Here is a 17,066-nt window from a genome sequence, read left to right as displayed (position 1 = left end):
AGCTCAAACTTTGTTCTCATTAAAATATTGTTTTTGGCTCTCTGGGGTCCTTTGAGATTCCACAGGAATTTCAGGATTATTTTTTCCTATTTCTGCAAAAAATGCCATTGGGATTCTGATAGGGATTGCACTGAATCTGTAAATCACTTTGGGTAGTACAGATATTTTAACAATATTCAGCCTTCCTATCCATGAACCTGGGATGTCTTTCCATTTATTTATGTCTTCTTTAATTTCCTTCAGCAATGTTTTATACTTTTCAGTGTACAAATCTTATTTCTTGATTACGGTTATTCTGAAGTATTTTATTATTTTTGATGCTGTTGTAAGTGGAACTGTTTTCTAAATTTCCATTCTGGATTGTTTATTGTTAGTGTTTAGAAATACAACTAAGTTTGTATTTTGATTTTGTATCCTGCAACTCTGCTGATTTTGTTTTTATGTGGAATCTTTAGGGTTTTCTACATAAAAGACCATGACATCTATGAACAGAGATTATTTTACTTCCTTTCCAATTTTTAGGTCTTATTTCTTTTATTTGTATAATTGCCCTGGCCAGAATTTCCAGTACTCTGTTGAACAGCAGTAGTGAGAAGGTGGGCATTCTTGTCCTATTGAGTATCATGTGTGCTTTCGGCTTTTTATATATGGTTTTTATTATGCTGCAGAAGCTTCCTTCTATTCCTAGTTAGTTGAGTGTTTTTTATAATGAAAGAGCATTGAACTTTGCAAAATGCTTTTTTTCCATCAATTGAGATAATCATATGGTTTTGTCCTTCATTTTGTTAATGTGGTATATTACAATGATTGATTTTTTAAAATTTTTATTTATTTGAGAGAGAGGGAGGGAGGGAGGGCATGAATGGTGGGGAGGGGCAGAGGAAGAAGCAGACTCCCTGCTGAGTAGGGAGCCCAACTCTGGACTCAATCCCCTGGCCCAGAGATCATGACCTGAGCAAAGGGCAGACACTTAACCGACTGAGCCACCCAGACACTCCACAGATTGATTTTTGTACGCTGAACCATCTTTACATTCCAGCTACAAATCCCAACAACTGGTCATGGTGTGTGATTTTTTTAATGGTTTGGTTTCATCTGGTTTGGGGATCAGGGAAATGCTGGATTCAAAGAATGAGTTTGGAAGTATTCCCTGGTTCCTCAATTATTTGGAAGAGTCTGAAAAGGATTGGTGTTAAATGTATTTTAAACATAAGGTAGGGAGGTGGATCCCTGGGTGGCTAGGCGGTTTAGCGCCTGCCTTTGGCTCAGGGTGCGATCCTGGAGTCCTGGGATCAAGTCCCACGTTGGGCTCCCGGCATGGAGCCTGCCTCTCTCTCTCTATGTCTATCATGAGTAAATAAATAAAATCTTTTTTTAAAAAAATAAATAAATAAACATAAGGTAGGATTCTCTGGGGAAGCCATGGAGTGCTGGGCTTTTCTTTGTTGGCAGATTTTTGATTGGTGCTTCACTTTCTTCACTACCTATAGGTTTGCTCAGATTTCTTATTTCTTCATGATTCATCTTGGTAGGTTGTAAATTCCTAGGAATTTATCTATTTCTTTTTTAAGTTGTCCTGTTTATTGGCACATAATTGTTCACAGTAGTCTCTGATAATCTTTATTTCTGTTGGATCAGTTCATTAGTTGTAGCATCTTCTCTTCCATTTCTAATTTTAACTATTGAAGTCTACCCTCTTTATTTCTTAGTCTAGCTAAGAGTTTGTCAATTTTGTTGATCTTTTTGAAAAACTAACTCTTGGTCTCATTGTTTTTTTTCCTATTGTTTTTCTATTCTCTGTTTCATTTATCTCTGTGCTAATCTTTGTTATTTCCTTCCTTCTGCTGATTTTGGGTTTGTTTTTCTTTTTTTAGCATCTTGAGGCATAACATTAGGCTGTTGATTTGAGATCTTTCCTCTTTTTTTAATGTAAATATTAACTGCTATAAACTTCCCTCTTCCTACTGCTTTTGCTGCATCCCATAAATTTTGGTGTATTGTGTTTTCATTTTCATTTGTCTCCAGATCTTTTCTGAATTCCCTGTGATGACTACTTTAATTCACTGGCTGTTTAAGAGTGTATTGTTTAATTTCCACCTATTTGTGGATTTTCTTGTTTTCCTTCACTATTGACTTCTAGTTTCATCCCACTGTGGTCAAAGAAGATACTTTGTATGACTTGAACTTACTAAGGCTTGTTTTGTGGCCTAACACGTGGTCTATACTGAAGAATGTGTGATCTGCTATTATTGGTGGAGTATTACATGGTCCAATTGATCTTCACTGTTTAATTCCTCTGCTTCATTAGTGACTTTCTGTCTGGTTATTCTATTCATAACTGAAAGTAGAGTATTAAGTCTTTTACTATTATCATGTTGCTTTCTATTTGTCCTTTCAGTTTTATCAAATGATTGCATCATGTATTTGGGAAAGAATTTTAATAACATTAAAAAGGATGGAATCAAAATACTTTCCCTAAGAAAAAGATTGGCTATTTTAAGGAATAAAGAAATATAAGGATATATACAAGAAGATAGGATTTGGGGGGGTTTTATTAACTCCACTGTACTTTTTTCTATAATTTTACAAAAGCCTAATAATGAATAGGGGTTCCCTTAGCAGTAATTATGAAACAAAAAGTTTTTCTAAGAGCTACATCAAATACAGTATTATACATAATCTGTGAGCTAATGGCTTTTTCATCTTCTGTTTGAGATTTTATAAATTATAAAAGACTAAGATGGACAAAAAAATTAGTTTCTGTTTAAATTATTTGTTTAAGAATATAATAACTTCATCTTCATCTTAGATTAGCAGGATTTCAATATTAAAAGCTTTCAATATCAGGCCTGCCCAAACAATCCAGGCATGTCAGGAAACAGCTGTGTCCTCTTATTCTTCATACTTTCTCCCTAATTTAGATATGAATAATTTGATTAATTATAGAATAAAAGATAATTAAAATGTCAAAGTAATTTACTCCTAGTTTTTCACATATTTTTGTATGAAAGCTACATTCAATTACCACTCCTATAACTGTGGACCTAATATCAAACTGGCTAAGAAAGAAATCTTAGCAACATATTTTTTTAGGGAAATCTTTTCACTACGAGTTTAATCATCTGGTATGTTTTGGACCTTATACTCATTTTGTACAAATGATTGATTTTGACCTCATTTTCTGTTTTAAAAATATTTCTAGGTTATTTTTATATGCATAACCAATTCAGTTATTCAGATGAAACAGAACAGTTTTTAATTGGTAGATTCTTACAATGTAGTCATTGTTGGCAAATGGTTAAACTAAATGTGTTGGTAAATCATAGCTAGATTTCTATTCAAAAGGATACTATTTTAAAAATGCAATTTTAATAAATGCATCAAGATAATACACATTCCTTATCTGAAGACTTTATACTTGAGTCTGAGAAATAATCATTAATCATCACAGCAATATTTAAATACAGCTTACTAAGAGTAGAAAATTTTTAGACTTAAAAATCTGGTTAGATTCCAAATCTTATAACTAGATAATAATGTCTTTTTACTTTTCAGAAACTGTGACAAAGGTGGGTACATTTCAAAAGTAAACATCATTTTGCAAATATTGGAAATACTTCATAAGAGGAGAAAAATGTATGTTGAATCTTCTGGAAAGCAAGTATTCGTTAACACTTACTGGACATAGTAGAGAAACCCTTAGGCTGGTTGTAGCTATTTCACTGTCTGGATCCGCAGTCAATTTCTCTTTAACTGAAATTCATTGAAGAAAAAACAAACAGAACATGTTTATTAAAGATACATCAGTGATGCAACATAAGAAAAAAAGAACAAGCAACTTAAAATGAGAGGTTAAAAAAAAAAAAACCTCAAAAATCATCTGTTCAATTATCTCCAATTAAGTGAAAAGTTAAAAACAATTATATGATTTATAATTCCTATCATAAGCAAAAGGGAAATAACCATATATCTATAGACTGACTATATTTCCTGTAAGTTTCCTATTTCTCATTCATGGAACAAAACTGCATTGTGTAACATATAGGAAATTTCTATAGTAAGCTGACATAGCAGAATCTTTTCCTTTTATGATTCTAAGAAACTGAATAAAGTTTTTCTTTCTTTTAAACTATGACCATTATCTTTTTTGCCAATACTGTTTTTAAAGAAATTAATCAATACTGACTATAAAAACATTTATAAATTTTTCCAAAGCTCAGATAACGAAATATTAATATATTTATGTTAATATATTATTTCTATTTTTCTATTAATTAAATTCTTAAATTATGAAAATACATTAATTCTTTTCAAATTATGGAAAGAAAAAAGTTCAACTGCTTTTTCCCCATATAACTGAGTTTTGTATTTATTTATAAACTAATTATGCTATCTTAGACAAGTCAATCCTCCTCTCTGAGCTTAATTTTGCTTCTAGCAAAATAAGAACCCACGCTAGATAATCTCTAAGTCTTTTTAGCTCAAACTTTCCGTGGTTTTTACAAATGGAGGCACTAGTAATAATGGCTGTTCTGTCACTTGTTGTCAGTCTCATATAACAAGGACCTACACACTTCTCAGGAATCCTGAGGCATATGTTACTTCTGAAAACCTAAGTTTGGAACTTCAATTAAACCACACTGGAGTGAAACTAGAAATGTGAAAATGTAATACTCCAGTATTTTTAGAAATTATTCCACAGTGACTTTGAAATCTGTGAGTGATGTGGGCCCAAGTGGAGTGGCTGTGTACATAGTCAATCACAGATTTCAAAGCTGTGGCACAACTAAGTATAACCAGAGTTAATACATAGTAGAATTAAGAAAATGGGGAGTAGAAAACTACTCCAATAAGGAAGAATGATTTCAGAGTAGATGTCTGTTGTGCTGATAACCATTTATGAGAATGAAGAGTCAGTCTTGCCTTTATTAAACATGGTGATCAATGCAATCTGGATTTTTTTTTTTTTGAGATGGTCCACATTTTATTCCACTTACTTTTTAAAGTTTTATTTATTTAAGTAATTTCTACACCCAATGTGGGGCTTGAACTCACAACCCTGAAATCAAGAGTTGCACGCTTTTCTTCTGACTGAGCCAGCCAGGTGCCCCAGTATGGTCTACATTTTAGATATTCTGTCTCCATAAATTAACAAATCTCAACTATGATACACATCAGAACTACCTACAATGTTTCCGAACTTGTAATTGCCCACTGATTCAGAAGGGGAAAAAGGGATACCAACGGGTCTTTTTTTAAAAGCTCCAGATGTGATTTTGATGCCAGAGTAAAAAGTCATTTACATTTGGCCTGGAAATTCCAGATGTTTGAAATCTATATAATTCATAGGCTGCCTCTCACAGCTGAAAAGGCATAAAATCCCTAGGTTTTAGTTTGGAAAATATAGTTACCACATCACTTATGCTATATAATACCATATGTGAATTACGGAAAGTGTACCTGTGTCATTATAGACCCAATATTAGTCAATCTTTTCTTATAAAGATACATTTAACAAATAGTATCTTTTTAAATAAAGGTAGCATAACCATCATACAATATAAGCATGTAAACAGAAATGTAATGGATTGCTAGCCATTCTGCATGCTGCAAACCTTCACCACCTTCACCACCTTACCCTACTCACAGCAATGGAAAGTTTGGATTTTATCTATTTAAACTTCCACTTATATAAAGGAATACAACAGACCATAATATCTGTGTTATGCAAAACAAAGTTCACTGGTTAGTACTTCCTAAAGAAACTGAAACAGGAGAGGAAACCTGAAGTAGTGGTTAAGAATACCAGGATCTAGAACCAGTCTAACTTAGAATCCAGATGTTAGCCAAGTTATGGGAATAACAGCACCTCATAGCAATGTTCTAAGGATTAAATGAATGAATACATATAAAATGCTTTAAGATAACAATATTCATTAAATATTAGCTATTGCTACTTAACATGTGATTTGTATGTTCACTTTCTCTTAGAAAAGGCAGAATTTTCTGAAATTATTTTAGAATCAGCAGGCCAATTTCTATTTTCTTTTTTAAAAAATAAAAAGCCTTTGATTTTTGCCTCTGCTAGTATAGAATCAATCTTAGTCAATCCTTTCATGTGAAGACACTTTAAAAGATCCTACTAGGATACTGATTAGATTGGGATTAGATTCAAGATTGGATCTTGAATTTAATCTACAGGCCAATTTGGAGAGAGCTGACATCTCTCCAATAACAATACTGAGTGTTCTGATCCATTAACATGACATGTCTCCCCATTATTATTAAGGTATTATTTTAATTTCTCTTGGCATTATTTTGAAATTTTCAGCATATACATATTGCACATATTTTGTGAGCCTTTCATATTTCTGGATGTTATAGTAAATTCTTTGTTTTATGAATTTCACTTTCCATTTTACTATGGATTATCTTTTTAAATTTTAATGGAAGTATAGTTGACATACTGTATCATCTTTTTATTAATTGACTTAGAATTGTTGACTGTATTCTGCAACCTTGCTAAACTCATGGATTAGCTCTAGTAACTTTTTAATAAATTATTTGGGTTTTTTTCTACATACATAATGAAGTCATCTTCAAGTAAAGACAATTATTATTTATTCATTTCCAATCTATATGTTTCTTTTTTTCTTGCCTTATTGTGCTGGCTGGGATCTCAAGGGCAAGACTGAACAAAAATATTAAGAGCAGATATTCTTTCCTTTTTCCCCATCTTATGGGGAAAGCATTCAAGTTTTTCACTAACTATAATATTAGCTAAAGGCTTTTTGTAAATGCTATTTATTACACTGAAACTGTTCCCTTCCCTTCTCTTCTATTTTGCTAAGAATGGATATTGAAGTTTGACCAGATGTTTCTTCTGCACCTATGGAGCTGATCATATGATCTGTTCTTTTTTTTTCTTTTAGTTTGCTGAGAAGGTGAATTATACTGACTGATTTTCAGATATATTGTATGAACCTGATATTCCTGGAATAAACTCTACTTGGTTACTATGGATTATCTCTTTTTATTTTAATTGAAGTATACTTGACATACTGTATCATCTTTTTATATATCGACTTAAGAGTTGTTGACTTAGTTCAAACAATTCTGAAAAACAAAGTTGGAAGACTATCTGACTTTAAGACTCACTACTATCAAGCTACAGTAATCAAGACTGTTGTATTAGCATAAAAATAGGCTTATAGGTCAATGGAAAATAACAGAGTCTCAAAATAGATTCTACATCTATGGTCAATTGGTTTTTGGTTTTTGTTTCTTTTTTTTCTTTTTTGTCAATTGGTTTCTGAAAGGTAATTAAATGCAGAAAAAGTTTTTTCAACAAACGTTGGAACAACTGGGTATCTATATGGGGAGAATGAATCTCTAACCTCACCTTGCATCATACACGAAAATTAACTTAAAATGAATTGCAAAACTAAATCTAAGAGCTAAAAAAGTAAAACCTCTAGAAAAAGAATGTTTAACCTTGAGTTAGGCAAAGACTTCACAGTACACAAAAAGCACAAACCTTACAAAGAAAGAGGGAAAAGATTTGAACAGATACTCTATCAAAGGAGTTATAAGAATACCAAGTAAGCATGTAACATCATTAGTCATGAGGAAAATATAAATTAAAACCATAACAAGATACTATTAGACACTAAAATAGCTATAAATCAAGGCAACCTGACAATACAAAGCACTAGTAGGGATGGAGAAAAACTTGAAATTACATACATAATTGGTAGGAATGCACATATGGCATATACATTTTATAAGAAACTATCAATCCATTTTCCATACACATATCATGTGACCCAGCTGTCTGTGTTCTAAATATTTGCCCAAGAGAAAAAAATATATATCTATAAAACTGGGATATCCATATGCAAACTGTAAATATTTTAGTAGCTTTACTTGTGATAATGCAAAACTGGAAACAACCTCACTGTCCATTAATTGATAAGTGGATAAACAAACGATGATACAGATTAATGGAATACTACTCAGTAATAAAGAACAAACTACATAGATGAGCCTCAAAAATATTTACTAATGTTTTAGAAAAGACAAAACTACAGAGACAGAGATCACATCAACAGTTATAGGAACTGAGACTAAGGGGATGAGATGAACTGCAAGAGACCACAGGGGAAACTTTCTGGGATGAAGGATGTTCTATATTTTGATTGTGGCAGTGGTTCATGATTGCATGCACCTATAAAATTCATCAAACTGTACAATTAAAAAGGTTAATTTTTATTTTTGTAAACTATACATCAATAAACATAACCAAAAGAAAGCAGAGAAGGGAGGAGTAATCACCATGTTAAATTGAATCACAAGAAAGTGAGGGAAAATAAAGTAAGCAAAATCCTTATAACATGTGGGCAAGGGAATAAAAAATAAAGACAAGTCATAATATTTACCCTGCAACCATCAACCAACATGTGGAAAGTCTTCTAGGAATTAAAGTTTTCCTGTGTCACTGAGTACAGTGGTGACAGTATTTTATAATATTACCTATAATAAAGTTATAGCGAGCCACATTTAAAGTTAATCTTTAAAAAAATCTCTGTTATCATGACTTATGAGAGTTAGCCACCAGTCAGTCACATGTGGCTATATTTAAAATAAATACAATTTAAAATTCAGTTCCTTGGTTGCACTGGCCACATTTCAGAGCTCACAGCCACATGTTGCTTGTAGCTATTACACGGGACAAAATGTACATTTCCATCATCACAGATTTCTCTATTTCTGCTGCTTTAGAGTTGTTTTTTAATAATTTCTATTGTTCCTTAATATCAGATTATTTTATAGTCATTCTTTTAGAACTTTAAGGCTGTAAGCAACTTAACATATTAAGTCGAATACTTCATTTCAGAAGCAAGGAAACAGAAGCACAGAGACGGGATTTTTATTCTGTCTCTTTTAATCAGTTTACCTCAAGAGAAATCTGAGGATCTACTATACTCCAGGAATCGTGCACTACGAATTCAAAGATAAATAAGATTAAATTCCTGCCCAAGAGGAACTCAGTCTGGTAGAGAGTAAAGATGCTCAGTGGGATCATCTCTAATGTGGTCTAATGGAAATATGTTCAGGAAGTTAGCTGAAAGTCAACTTATCTACTCCGGGGGGTTCTGAGATGCCTCCTGGAAAAAGTGAAGCATGAAAAATAACTGGAGTCAGTCAAAGAGGAAGCAAGTTTAGAAACAGAACAATACTGGCAGAGCAGTGCATAAAAGAAAAGAATTCAGTATTTTGGGAATATGAAGTATAAGAAGAAGGGTGAATACAGATGACACTGGAAAGTAGTAAGCAGGTGCCACTTCATGGAAAGCTGCATCTGCCATGCTAACAAAGCTGGAGTTTTTACTTCACTGATGTTAACAAGTCATGGACTACAAGGGAACAGTAAGATTAGATCTGCATTAATCACTTAGGTTGCTACCAGGAGAGAGATACGAAGAAGGATATATTATTGAAGAATAGGTTTTTTTTTAAAAGATTTAATTTATTTATTCATGAGAGACACACAGAGAGAAAGAGGCAGAGGGAGAAGCATGCTCCATGCAGGGAGCCCGACGTGGGACTCGATCCCAGGTCTCCAGGATCACCCCTAGGCTGAAGGCAGCGCTAAAACGCTAAGCCACCCAGGCTGCCCAAGAATATGTTTTTAAAATAAAGGCAGAATATGAGAGCTTAAATGAGGGCAGCGATGGTAGGAAGAGAGAAGACAGATTTGAGAAATATTTAGGGTGGAAGTTTGATAGGGTTTGGTTTTAAATAATTGAATCTGAGGAACCAGTGGAATGTTTTGGTAAGGGCAGTTAGCTAGCTATACACATTTATATTTTAAATTAAGTGGAAAGTCTGGGATGAAGGTATGTATTGGGGAGTCGGTGCTAATTTAAACCACAAGACTAGATGTGATTATCTCTAGGCAAAGTATGCAGAAAAGCGGACCAAGGATGACACCCTAGGGAAAACAAACATTTAGGATGCTTCCCTTAAGAGAATCCACTGAAAGCAAGTGATTGAGAAGAAAGAGCCAGAGAAGAGACTTTCAAGGAGAAAGTGGTTGGTGTGAAATACAGCAAAAATATCTAAGATGAAAACTGGAAAGATAAACTTTAAATCTGGCAATCAGACTTACTTGTGACACCAGTGGAATGACAGGGGCTAAAAGAGCACAATGGGTTGCAGCAGGGAGAGGGACAGCAAGGGTAGAGCACTCTAAACAAAGTGGGATGAGGACAACAGGAGAAACACAAGAGCTCTATCCAGAGTAGAGGATAGCTTGTTTTTGTATTTTTTAAAGGATGAAAAAGACCCAACAGGGAAGGCTGACAGGAAGAGTTCATAGAGGGACAGAGAGCAGATAAAGGAGGGAGTGAGGTCTCATAACACTACTTCTGAGCACCTCCACCTGGATGTCTCATAGACATCTCAAATACTAGTGTAAACATACACTCGGATCTTTCCTCTGCACTCCAATCTTTTCCACACTGTTTTTCCATTACAGTAAATGGCACTGCTATCTAACTGGCTTAAGAGGCCTAGAACCCCTCCTTGACTTCTCCTTTTCCTTCACTCACCACATGTAATTCACCACTGTTGCTACCCTTCAACAGTTCTCAAGCCATCAACTTTTATGTCTAGCATGATTACGTATGTTCAAGACACTATCACCTCTTACCTGGACAACAGGTTCCTAACTGGCCTCACTATGTCAGTCCAGCCTCTCTTCAATTCAGTCTTCAGAGCAATCTTCTTATTGCCCAAATCTGATCATGCCACTCTGCATGAACTCCCCCCATGGCTATCTCTATGGACACTGTCCTCCTCTGTTCTCTCTGATCTAGCTCCATAGGCCTTGTCTCTTGGCATTTCCCTCCCTCTCATCTTAGGACTTCACTCCTCTTCACCCTTATAGTCTTGTCTTAAACATCACAGCACCAGAGAGGACTATATTCTTCTGTTGTCACCTCCAGAGTTCCCTGTCTTTCTTCTTCAAGGCACATGTCACAACTCTAATTCATTAATGACTTGTTCAATCATTTAATTCTGTCTTTCCCACCAGACTGCAAACTTCTAAGGGATGCAGAGACAGTGTGTGTCTTAATGCTATATTCTCCTGTGCCTGGAACACTGTAGACTCTTAATATAATTTCTTGAATGAGAAGAATAAATGAATAAAAGATTAACTTGGAGCCGAAAAAGGGACATTTCCTCCTGAGACTGAAGAGAATAAGTAAGGATAGGTACAAGTATAGATAAGTTGAAAAAGCAGTTATGGTGGCACTAAGATTACGGAAGAAATAAGATAGGTGGGAGAATTCACACCCTATAGCCCCAATTTCTTGCAGTGGCAGTAGGCTGACAGAGGGAGAGTAGTGTCTGAGTAAACTATGACCAAGGTTTAAAGTGACTGCTGCAGGGAAGAGGGAAAGGTGATAGGAATGTGACCAAAAACTAGTAAAGAGCTGCCTTTGTGATAGAGGGGACAACTCTTTACAAAGGCAGAAACAAAACAAAAATCTACTAAACCAAATGAATCAGAGTAGATTTCTCTATGAGAAGTCTCAATATTACTAAGTTTATTCTTTCAAGAACATAATAGTGCCTGACTTGATGAATACAACTCTGCTAGCAGAATTTACTGATAAGATTGAGAATAACTTACTATGAATATATTTTTAGGTAATTTGATTCTTCAAAAATATCTGGAGAAACCTGTCAACATTTCTTTCTGTCAAGTTGTTTTATACAATCTTTTAATTATACAATCAATTTATTCAGAATGTTCTTTCTTTATAGATATCATAAAGGCAAATAATCTGCTTTTTAGCCAATTACAACGAATGTCTTATTGGAAGGATCCAAAGTAATGTTCTATTGGTTCTCCAAGCCAATAAAATAAGATATAAACTGCTACAAAAATCCCACCCAATCTGCATCTACTCTCCTCTTCCAGCATTGTATCACAGACAAGATAAACAGCCTCTGAAATGAGACGTTTTTGCTGCTTAATAGTGACTAACAGTGTTTCCTTCCTGAAAATAAAATAATCCTAGGCTCACCTTCCCACTCTCCCTCCAGATGGTGCTCAACTACAAGTGGGGAAGAGTGAACAGCTTGAGCAAAAACAGTTGCCTTACTACTACTACTACTATTATTAATAACAGCCTCATCTGCCTTATTTGTTGGTGTTACTTTTTCCACACAAGCTCACATAATTCCATAACACTTTCTGATTAGCTGAGATTCTAGTGCTATGTGGCAAATATGAAGATTTCAGTAGAATGACCATGAATGGACTTCAGCAAGTGTGAAAAAAGAAAAATTCTTGTCTTGTATTCTCATTCAAAGCAGATGCTTATCCGTTTTCGTCTCTGTCTCTGCCAACTGGTGCTTTCTCTCCCCTAGATCCCAAGCCAGGGCTGTCATTGTAGCTCTCCACTGTCTTTTGAGGAATATCTACAGAGGCAGTAGCCAAAAGTATGTTCCTCTTGACTCAGGATTATTTTCATTTTAAAAAGAGTTCTTTTTTCTTTTCTTCTTTCCTTCTTCTCTTTCTTTTTTTCTTTCCTCTCAGATTTTTTAATGTATTTATTTGACATAGAGAGAGAGCCAAGCAGGGGGAGCAGTAGGCAGAGGGAGAGGGAGCAAACTTCCCACTGAGCAGGGAGCCCAATGAGGAGCTTGATCCCAGAACCCTGGGATCATGACCTAACACCAAGGCAGACACTTAACCGACTGAGCCACCTAGCCGCCCCTAAAAAACGGTTCCTTTAATGCAGAAAGTCCTTCGATGAACTACTGAGAGTATACTGCTATTCTGGAGTTAGTGGGATCTTTTACTCTGGCACAGAAATAGGTTGGAGAAAAAAAAAAAAGATAAAAGCTATGCCACAGAGGAAAGTGAGAGAAAGCTGGCCCTACTACTATAGTACTTTTCACCAGAGTGTGTCTAACAACAAATCTGAGAGTGGGTTTCATTAATTAACTCACATAAAGAACTGTTAAAGAGGAGCTAATTCCTGCCTGTAAAAGTTTTGTTCCCTGAGACAGAACCATCCCCAAATCCATCCATAAAGAATCTATCTCTCACAAAGAAAAGAACAAAAGAAGAACTTAGAGGTGAACTCTTGGGAAAGGCTGCCAACCTCTGGCCTTCATCCTCAAAAACTGAGGCCAGAAAGGTCAATTTGCAGACCTTGCTGCATTGCACATTCTACACAACAAAATGAACCATCTAGTTATTCATAACTATGAATCTAGACTTAGAGGAGCTTTAGAAATCATATGGTAACAACTTCTTGTTACAGATGAGAAACATGAGACTCAGAGAAGTAGTGACTTGTCCAAGGCCTACAAAACTGACTAACAGCACTTGCTTCGTTATTATTTTTACCGTCCCACTGACTCTCCTTTTATTTTATTAATGTAGGGATACTATCATCACATACCCCTGCACATTTTTCCTGGATAAACCTTAAATATAAAATAACTCTCATGGAATACATGCCAAAATTTCCTGTCTTCTAGGATTCCATAAACATTTATTTATTTTATGAAGTTTTAGTAAAATATTCTTCTGTATTCATTTACTGGCTTCCTAATGTTAATCTTAAGGTCAGTAAAACAGAGACTATAAAATATAGGTCATAACAAAGATTAAAACTACTTCTAAGTCCTGATTTACTTTGTGCAGAAAACAAGTTTTCAGAGTTTTGAATCTTCTATGACAAGCTCTAGTGAAAAAAGAAATTTCTTTTTTTGAAAATTTACTACCCTAACCTTTACCGGAATAGTTCAGCTGCATAAATGAAATAAGTTTATCATACGTACTTAAAGCTCTAGAATGATCCGGATTCCTTATTCCCTTTGCTCGTAACCTCTGAAGAAGAACTGTTGAGGACAACTGTTTTACAAGATACACTGCCATGGAATAGTTCTGGAAAAAAAAAAAAAAAAAAGATGTAGAAAAACAACATATATAAGTAAATAGTACATCTATTTTAATCCCACAATGATAGGGAAAGAAAACTAACACTTGTTAAAACACCTACTGTGTGGCCAGGTACTATCAGGTGTTTTCACAAACAGGAATTAATTTGGTCCTAACCAAAAAGCTGCTGAGGTGGTCATAAACCTACTTTTATGGACGAGGAAAGGTAGGTATAAAGAAGTAAAAGAATTTTGCAACTTTCAAGCAATAAAGCCAGGCCTGTCATGCTTCTATATTACCCGGCTACTTACACTTGAAGCTAATCAACCTGAGGCACTATATAAAAAAACACTGTTAAAACTAAATATAAACCAAGGCCAACAGGATGTCAAAGTCACTATAAACCACATTCAGTAAGTAATAGATAGATCTAAAATAGTAGCTATTTAAAAATTATAAATTAGATTGGCTTCCTAATCTATACCATCAAATCTCTCTTTATACCTCTAACTAGTTTTGAAAGACCCTATGTGAGCCATTATCACAAAGAGAGGGAATATTAAAGATTCTCAAAGAGAAGCTGCTGGTTTGGCTAATGAATAGATGAGTATCCATTACCAGGAGAGGACTGGTAGAGGAGATGGTAGCAGAAGAAGGGAACAAAGAAAACAGTTAATAAGTCAAGGCAGAGTGAAGGGTACATGACTGAATAAGAGAAAGAAAAGGGGCTGAGGCTTATTAAGGATACGAGAGAGTGAGCTCTAAGTGAGAAGGCCCACTTTCCATTTGGTGTTGGGATCAAGAGGAAGATCAAGAGATTTGGAAAGAAGCAAAAGGAAAAGCACTGCCACCTTCTAGCTCACAGCTAAAGTTTCTGAAGCCCTCTTAACATATACTATCTACTTAATTTAAACCTCACAGAAGGCCTATATGAGATGGGGAGGATAAGTATTTTTCTAAGTAAAGAGTTCATGAAAAAGAGGCATGAAAAGATATGTCATTTGCTCATTATCATTCATCCGCTTGGTGGCAGAGCTGGCACTAGAACCCAGGAAGAAAGAGTATGTAAGTCAGGACAATGGACTTAAGGGTCATGGCTAGTGGAGTTCTCTAGTTCTTGCTTTCACACATCTTGTTTGCTTTGACCCTTCTAAACTAGTCCAATGTATACTACAAATTTCAGACTTTTCAAAAAAGCATTCCCCTCTTTAACGACAAGAGAAAATATCCTACAGTATCCTCTGGAAGGCCAAATTTTCATTTAGAGTTCAGAAACCTATCCATGTTCAGGTGTTACATATTTTCTGGGGAAAAAAAGGAAGTGTCAAAAAAGCTAATTTACAAAGAACCTTCAAACTTGCCTAAATTTTAGAGCATAACACACACCAATCTAATATAAAACTAAAAGACTTCCTCTGGGGAAAAAAAAAAAACCCTTACTCACCTTTTTTATTTATTTGATTAATGTTACGAGTATGATAGAAACTGGAGAAATGCTAATTAACACTGAAATTATGTACTGACAGCTTGAATCTTCAGTACTAGAAATTCCCCTCAGGCTTTTTATAACTTTTTAAGGAGAGATCAAGTAGAAACCACAACTACAAGTTCAGTGAAAAGGTATGTTCACTCTAGTTGAAACATGTAACCAAATTTTTAAAAGCAACAGCAGCAGCATCAAAAAAAAAAAAAATGTCAGGTATTAACAAATGCCACTTGTACTGAGAATACGGAATTCAATTTTACATCACTTGAAAGAGATTCAGAGCAAAAAACCCCAAACTTTCACCGTACTATGTTCTCTCTTCTAAGTAGATGATATATTGTTTCTGCTAACTCTTCAAAGTACTACTTAATTCCAACTACTCATAAATATTGCATTACACTAATGTTTTTGTCAAATGCCTTCTCAAAAGTCTTCAAAACTGTCTATCAAGTTCACAGGACATTTTATCCACAATTAAGATATAATTTACTCATTAAATGTCCTCTATACCAGTATCTAAAAAACTCTTCTATAAACTATGAGAGTTTAATAAATGCTAAATGCAGTGATTATCCTGAAGTAGGATAAGAAGTTACAATATAGTTCACTTGTTTCCTTCAAGCTCTGTACTGGTTCTACTTTTTAAAAAAATATTATTGTCTTTTAAGAATTGAGATATAGGGGATCCCTGGATGGCTCAGTGGTTTAGTGCCTGCCTTCGGCCCAGGGCGTGATCCTGGAGTCCAGGGATTGAGTACCACATTGGGCTCTCTGCATGGAGCCTGCTTCTCTCTCTACCTGTGTCTCTGACTCTCTATGTGTCTCTCATGAATAAATAAATAAAATCCTAAAAAAAAAAAAAAGAATTGAGATATAAATGACATAACACTGTGTAAGTTTAAGGTGTACAATGTGTTGATTTGACACACTTATTGTAATATGACTGTCACCTTAGCTTTAGCTAACACTAATTCTTCTATTTCCTTTGGGGATATATTTTTAACATTTCTCAGTGCTAACTAATAACACAAGTTAATCCCCCAAACAGTAAGAGATCCTACACAAAGAGTATCTTTACAAGTTAAATTAAAACTAGTGATAGAAAAACAGTCTAATAACTTATCTTCTGGGCTTTGGTAAAGAACAATTTTCTTTCAATGTTTTACTTCAAAAAGAAGGTCTCCAACCTGTAGACTGGGGTCTACACAAAGATCTTACCAGTAGACCATCTTCAAATCACTGAACATACCATCTTCTTTCTGAAGTTTGAAAGGCTTTCCTCTCTTCTCTTATGCTATATATCAGCACCATATTTCCCTCCCTCCTCTGTCACAGTTGGAGTCTTTTTTCAGAGGTCACTGTAAATACCCAGTAGGCTACAGGTTTCACCCACGGGCAAAAAACCCAGCACAAAATAAAACATTTGTTAACACCCTCTTCAAAAAGGAAGACAGAAAGGGGAACCCCAAGGTATACTAGAAGTAAAACATTTAGGATTTCAAAAACCTGATGGTGACAAATTAATTAGGCAAAGGAAAAAAAAAATATAATCTTGACAGGTGTCAGAAAGTATTCTGGTGAAATTTAAAATCCATGTCTCATAAAGATATC

At 34.7% G+C, this 17,066-nt stretch overlaps 1 protein-coding gene across 6 annotated transcripts in view; it reads right to left on the bottom strand.

Annotated features, from left to right (window-relative positions):
* Positions 1-17,066, bottom strand: part of PIAS1 (protein inhibitor of activated STAT 1) — a 116,247-nt gene that overhangs the window by 20,757 nt on the left and 78,424 nt on the right. For all 6 annotated transcript variants that reach the window (XM_072809352.1, XM_072809354.1, XM_072809356.1 and 3 more), the window contains 2 exons: positions 13,870-13,975; positions 3,680-3,753 (listed from right to left, as the gene is read on the bottom strand). In XM_072809352.1, coding sequence (XP_072665453.1) covers positions 3,680-3,753; positions 13,870-13,975 — 180 coding nt within the window. The remainder of the gene's footprint in view (positions 1-3,679; positions 3,754-13,869; positions 13,976-17,066) is intronic.

The sequence above is a fragment of the Canis lupus genome, chromosome 32 (assembly GCF_048164855.1).
Source record: "Canis lupus baileyi chromosome 32, mCanLup2.hap1, whole genome shotgun sequence".
NCBI classification, from domain to species: Eukaryota; Metazoa; Chordata; class Mammalia; order Carnivora; family Canidae; genus Canis; species Canis lupus.
This window is presented reverse-complemented; position numbering and strand designations above follow the sequence as displayed.